Here is a 7,124-nt window from a genome sequence, read left to right on the forward strand (position 1 = left end):
GGTGTTCCATTTAAATTAAACAAGATATAGCCGTTTAATGCTAGAAATTATTTAAAATAAATTTTTAGACACTCTGTATGAGGTAGTATTATTTTTATTATTGCAACACAATAACTGATCAATAAATAGACTTCAGTAAATATTTAGTATTAAAAACTTTGACACCCTTGGAGAAATGAAGCCTTAATTTTTTTACTGCAATTTCACAAAATTGAAAATATTTCAAAAACGGTAAGGTTTAAGTGTAATAAACCTTAATCAAATTTACCTTTATTTTAATCGTAGAAACTAAAAATGTAATAATATACAGGGTGTTCCATTTAAAAAAATGCAACTTTGATATTTTTTATTTATTTGGGACACTCTGTATCTTGTAAAAATATTTTTAAATTGTAGCTCTAATAGTCCTTCAACGAACCCCAAACTTACAATTTGTAAAAATCTAATCATTTAGCTGCCATACTCCGTGTCGTATGTGGTGAACAACCCTGTATACAGCCGAGAGGTCATTCTCTAAATTAAAATTGATAAAAAATTATTTGCGATCTAGAATGGGCCACGAACGGTTAAAAAATCTTGCAATCATTTCTATAGAGTCTGACTTTTTAAACCAACTTGATATGGAAGATCTTCTATATCACCTCTTATTCGTAAACTCAGTTTTTTAATAAACTTTGGTATTTGGCATATTATACAGGGTTAAACATAACGCAATATGATATACGCTGTGTCAATGACAGTATGAATGGACGTATACAGACAGTTATAACAGCCAAGGGCCGCAATAAAAGTATTAGGGTATTTTTTACAATGTTTTCTTCCTGATTGTATACTTGAGTATTACAGATGTTTTCTTTAATATCGTTAGTTCTGTTATCGTTATTAATGTTTATTAAAACACGCACTATATCGTTAGTCTTTAACGATTTTTTTTCAAATTCAGTATAGAGTATCCAATGCAGTGTAATATGACGTTAAGACAATAGTCATCAAAACCATCTCATTATATTAAAAAATTACATCAAAAAGTAATGATAATTAAAAAAATTACAATGATATATACAAATTGATTGTTATCAGTTCATTTCGCTCTTAAAAATTAACCAAAGCATATATTGCCATGAATCAAATAACAAAGTGCTCAGGAGTCATGGTTCTAACAGTAAAATTATATTTTAGGAAAATTTACAAACGAAATTATTTCACAGGGTGTTTTAAAGTTAAGGTAAATAAAACAACCTCTCGATTATAATATGTGAAATACCCCCTGTATAAGGTGTCAAATACTAGACTATACTACTAATACTAGCTGAGTTTGGTTTGGTTTGGGTTGATTATATCAACTTTATTTCGTAAAGTTGATATAATTATATACAGCTTGCTAAAAAAATCATGAATATAGGGCTAAAAATAACAAACATAACACTTTAAATTTGACCAAAATTTTCTCCGTTGCGTTTTTTTTGCATCTGAGTGTATAAAGATAGATAAAAAGAGTGCCAACACACATTTAAAAATAAATTGTAAATAATTATTTAATAGCTATAGAGAAATATGGATATAGGATCTAAGATGTAAAATGTAGAGAATTGTATTTATACTAATTAAAACTTATTATTATTATCAAAATAATAACAACACCAATTTGCCTGCCTTCCCAGTCCAAGACAATTTTTTAACTTAGAATGGACTAATCTAACAGTTCTATTGTTTCCAAATAGATCATTTGTAAGATATTGATTGACCGATATTTAAAGTAATTTCTTGTGAATACATTAGACTTCTAAATGATAGGGATAGATTAGCACTAGCTAGTGTATGCTGACATTCTAACTTCTGCAATCCCTTTTCCAATTTATTTTCTAGTACTTTCCATACTTTTACTGCATACTGGGACAAAAAGGTGTTTTGTCACTTATTCGCCCTGACACTTCAATCTGCAGTATTTTGTACTTTGAACATCAGATTGTAATTAACTTGATTGTTAACTCAACACCATTTCCAAAAAACTTTCATTTATTTTTTTGACACTCTTTCATCTGGTGGGTGATTTTTTTGGATAAAATTGCAGCATCGACAAAGTTTACAGAATAAAATATATCAATCAAAGGCCAAACCCTGGTATAAAGTGTACGCAACAAAGCCCCACTTGAAATAAAAGTTACAGCTTACTTACTCGAGGATACTGTAATCGCTGGACCACTTCGTCAGATATAAGCGGAATAAGTCCTATTCTATGAGCTAAAAATTCATCACTGAGTACTGTTGAATTTGCTTCTAATTTTACCCAGTCAATAGCCAATGTTGGTGTTTCCGCAATAAGAACACGGCGAATACTATTGGCAACGCTAATAATAAAATATAATATAAAACAACAGAACTATATCAATAAAGTATATGTACCTCAAGTCGGTGTCTTCAATATAAAACTTAACGTTCTCATCAGTTAAATCAGTAATATGAACAGATGGTTGATTAGCGTAGGGCATTATGAAAGTTTCACTTTTTAGAAATATATAATAAAATCACCGTGGAAATATATGGTAGGAAAGACTTTCAAATATTATGAAAAAAATGAATTATTTCACCTATAACAGCAAACAACCATCAAACACCAACAGCAACCACAAAACTAAGAAACCATAAAAAAATAAATTTTAAATAACCTCAAACCTCTGTTGGGTATTTTGGTTATAGATTAAAAGTGTTTGCCTTGTACCATGGATTAAAAGTTCTAGCTAGGGATGTGTCAAGGATGTGTCGGACATAGTGGCTGTTGTGAGGTAAAGGATGTGTACGTCAAATAAGTATGAATAAACTGTTAAGAAAAGGCATTAACGGGTAAAGTTTGATATCTACTCAGGAAGAGACTCAGGTCTAGGTGCTCGGACGAAAACAGGTTGTTTCGGTGGAGTATTGATGCTTTGGTTTCAACAATTTTTTTCCACGAGTTTCGTTTTTTTAGTTTAATGAATGACATCCCTTTTTCATTCGAAACACTTCGCTGACCGACCGCTGAGAATTTTGCTCAGCCGCTGACCGTTGTTTTTAAAAATAGACCGTTCAGGGAAGTCGCTTACTCAGCCACTCAACCGCTGACCATCCCTGAACGAGTGTCTGGCCTTGAGCTTCACCTTGGCGTCGTCGCTCGGTTATCTTCGTTATCCCGCCATTTACAAATTTTTCTACAATGTTGCCAACGTTCATATTATGTCGTATTTTTAATTTTTAATAAAATTTTAGTTAATTTTAAGTGGTTAATAAAAATAAGGTAATTTTTATTTTTTTTATTTTTTTTTAATATAAGTCTAAAATATTTTTTCCTCTATTAAAATGGAATTTAGTTTATTATAATACCGTATGATCGAAAAAAAACGGAGTCCAGTTGGCTGGGAAATGAACATCAATGACATTTCCCATATAAATTTACATATAAAATGACAGCGATCTTCATTCCATAGCCATCGCTGACGCCGTTTTTTCTCGATCATACGGTATATTATTTCAGTATAATAAATATTGAAAATTTTCTTTTTTTCTGCAACCTTTCCGGAACCGTGCGACGTATTTTAGGTACCTCAGATCCGTTTTTTCCTTATTAACTTTTACAATTTTTATTTCTAACTTTTTTCCTTTCACGCAATCCTAGAAAATACAGAGTTGTTCAGCACATACGACACGGAGTATTGTAGCTAAACGATTAGATTTTTGCAAATTGTAAGTCTTGGGTTCGTTGAAGGACTGTTAGAGCTACAATTTAAAAATATTTTTACAAGATACAGAGTGTCCCAAATAAATAAAAAATGTCAAAGTTGCATTTTTAGTTTCTACCGTTTCTATTATTAAAATAAAGGTAAATTTGATTAAGGTTTACCCACAGGGTTTACCGCATTTTAATCTTACCGTTTTCGAAATATTTAGGTTTTTGTCAAAATACAGTAATAATTTTAATGCTTCATTTCTGTAGGCATATTTAAGTTTTTATAACCAAATATTGTACTGAAGTTTTTCTATTTACTGAATTTCGTGTCGTTGCAATGATAATTATACTACACCTTATACAGAGTGTCTAAAAAAATATTTTAAATAATTACTAGCTTTAAACGGCAATAACTTGTTTAATTTAAATGGAAGACTCTGTATATTTTATGAGATAGATGCACAATTTAATTGTCTATGAAATTGTATTATACCATTTTTTACCTATCTCTCCAAGTTTTCGTAGAAAATGCATTTTCTTATAATTCAGACTTCATTTATCAATATACCTATTGAATATTGATATTTTAGATTATTTTTAAAGATGTATCAAATTTTTAAAGAGTACACATACTAATATTGCCTTTATAGTTCGTTTATTTCATTAAAAAAATAAAAAAAACTGTTTAAATATTTGTTAAAAAGGACCAGTTAATATGATTCCAGTATTCAAACCACATTAATTGACTGTTTGCGTTGATTAATAATAATCGCTGCAAATACTAAAAAACTGAATTTTGTATGTGTATTAAACAGTGTGGTAAAAAGTAATACATTAAAAAATTTATTTCATTTTTTGACGAATTAACTCCTTCTTAGTGAGCATCTATATAATATGTTGAATAATGGGCAAACTTAGGCCGCAGTAAGAGAGGATAAAAATATGGTATCACCTCCGAATTCTTGACAATCACAATTTTAACAGTGACTATAGAGATATATGTAAAAAACAAACAATTCTTTTTTTGTTGATTACCGCAGGTGTAGTTATCACTCTGTAAAGGTGATTTTTTATTTTTCGAAAACTAAATTGCCACCTCTAACCGTAAAATCATGGCGAAAGAACATATATTTTTCGAAGAAAATGAATATGACCGTTTTTAAACTGCTTGAAAAGCCCTTTTAAATGCTTTTCTAAAGGTCTTTTCAAGTTCGTAACTCAAAAACTCGAGGAGGTGTGATAAAAATAAAACGGTCACCTCATGCATGCAACAAAACTGTTTTTTAAAAATAATTTTAAAAAACACATTTTTTGAATAAAACGTTTTCATGAATTTCTCTATCAATAAATTTCATAGACTTGGTTATCAAACCGTGTTCTCGTAGATTACTTAAATACCTACAAATTTTCTAAAAAAATAAAAATTAACACATTTTTTGGACACAACAAAATAATATTAACTAGACAAAACTAGAAAACGTCATTTTTACTGCATCACAAGCTTTCATCACAAGCAAATAAAAATTAATACGTAGCCGAGAGTCATAATTCAGGATTTCTCGGGGAGCGCTCAGCAGTATGGGGGGGGGGGCGGCACCCCTGTAATTACGCCATGGTTGCATGGACGAATAATATATGTTTTGTTGTGTATTTTACATGTATTGTGAATACCAAAATTTACTAATTACAGTAATAATTAAAAAAGAAGTTGGTATTTATTATTGAAAAACTTGAAATATAATTGTCAGTGAAATGTGTTAAACTGCTAAACTCCATTATTACTAACTTTACAGGAGAGTAAAGAAACGGTACAAAAAATATGTACACATGTAGCAAGTATATTCATGCATAAATATGATAAAGGGATAACAATATTTGTTTTGGAACTTGGAACAATAAAACTCATATTTTGTTACAAATTTAACTTAAAATTATATATTAAACGTATTATTTAATTAAAGTCAAAAATGGAGTTAGCAAGTTAACATGTCTCACTGACGATAAGTAATAGGTTGCAAAATAGACAAGACAATAAGACAAAGAGGTATGAGAATGAAGAATGGCCAAAATTTAACTTGTGTTTAGCCTATGTTGATAGTATTCAACAATGTAACAGATTAGTAGTACTTATTATTAATGTAATAGATAAGTAGTGCTTAAAATAATCAATAAACTTTAATGTTAATTTACTTTTAATATATATTTACGCTAATTATAATTCTTATCTACATATTCAGTAACAATTTGTTAATGATGATCTTCTTTATAAAATCGTAATCCACAATATCCACAAGAATGGTTTCCTGGTTTGTCCTAAAAATAAATATTGATCATTTAACTATTAAGAAATATAGAACAGGGTGTCCCATTACCGCATGTTTTATGGGGTTTCTCGTTTACGAGTATGGTTTTCACATCACTGTGTTACTTTTTTATAAAACTAAAGGTGCTAGCCTTCTAGTTCCTGAAATAGAGGGCGAATTTTAAAGTGCTGCATTTTTTATCCTCTTCGTATCTTGGTTAACTTATCAAAAAGATGAAAAGTGAGTTCTGTAGAGTTTATCACATAGAATCCAGTGACATAAACAGTTTTTCAATGTGAGCTGTTATTTTCGAAATAAAACAGAAACAAATCTGTGTACAGCATCTTTAGTTTCATAAAAAGTAGCATAGTAATGCGAAAATCGCATCTTTGTTCCTCTGCTTATAAAAGAGAAATCCTGTAAAGTAAAGTATACGAAAATGGAACACCCTATACACTACATTAGCTGAAAATAACCTCCTTATAGAATTACTAAAATTGGTATTTAAGAACCATATGACTGATATTGATATTCTGAAAGAATTACTTACCAAATTTATATAGACTTTTGGATGACCCTCTGGACCACTGCCACCATCACACCACACTACTCGTTCTTTACATGCCTTTGGAGGAACTTCTGCTATAAGATTAATTGCAAAATTTGGATTTACATGCTTCGGCCTATCCACGAATCGTGCTAATCTATAATCATTTGCTTCCCATTTCTAGAAATTTTCAAGTTGGAAATTGATTTTGTTTTTCATAAAATAAATATAATACCTGCCCCGTATGAGTAACTTTTTCTTGTGGGACCCAATCAGACATACATCTAGCTACCACACCAGTGGTACTTCTATTTTTGGACAAAAGGCTCTTCCACATATTTACTGATTTCGACATCACCAAAAAATTTATTATTTTTCAAAAATTTCTGATTATGTCATTATGTCATTCTAAATTCCAACATTCCACAGACTTGCTTTGTAAAATAAAATTTAAACCACAGATTCTCGATTCATTCATAATAGAGATGGCTTATGGCTGATAGTTCATAGGAACTACCGGGAATCGGGAACTACCTTCAAAAATCTAAAATTGTCTTATGTAAAAAAGTACATT

General features: G+C 30.1%; 2 protein-coding genes across 2 annotated transcripts in view; both read right to left on the minus strand.

Annotated features, from left to right (window-relative positions):
• The window catches only part of LOC115878889 (DNA-directed RNA polymerase II subunit RPB3), a 30,257-nt gene extending 27,558 nt beyond the window's left edge, over positions 1-2,699 (minus strand). The window contains exons 1-2 of the mRNA XM_030895497.1: positions 2,404-2,699; positions 2,177-2,348 (exon numbers count right to left, since the gene is read on the minus strand). Coding sequence (XP_030751357.1) covers positions 2,177-2,348; positions 2,404-2,489 — 258 coding nt within the window. The 5' untranslated portion in view covers positions 2,490-2,699. The remainder of the gene's footprint in view (positions 1-2,176; positions 2,349-2,403) is intronic.
• A 3,157-nt stretch (positions 2,700-5,856) lies between these two features.
• Positions 5,857-6,978, minus strand: LOC115878930 (NADH dehydrogenase [ubiquinone] iron-sulfur protein 6, mitochondrial). The gene is made up of 3 exons (XM_030895543.1): positions 6,786-6,978; positions 6,554-6,730; positions 5,857-6,013 (listed from the first exon to the last, which is right to left on the minus strand). The coding sequence occupies exons 1-3, from the start codon at positions 6,903-6,905 to the stop codon at positions 5,948-5,950; spliced, it is 363 nt and encodes a 120-aa protein (XP_030751403.1). The 5' UTR covers positions 6,906-6,978; the 3' UTR covers positions 5,857-5,947.
• Between the last annotated feature and the right edge of the window lie 146 nt (positions 6,979-7,124).

Source organism: Sitophilus oryzae, unplaced genomic scaffold, assembly GCF_002938485.1.
Source record: "Sitophilus oryzae breed Bouriz unplaced genomic scaffold, Soryzae_2.0 scaffold_1536_pilon_pilon, whole genome shotgun sequence".
Lineage (NCBI taxonomy): Eukaryota > Metazoa > Arthropoda > Insecta > Coleoptera > Curculionidae > Sitophilus > Sitophilus oryzae.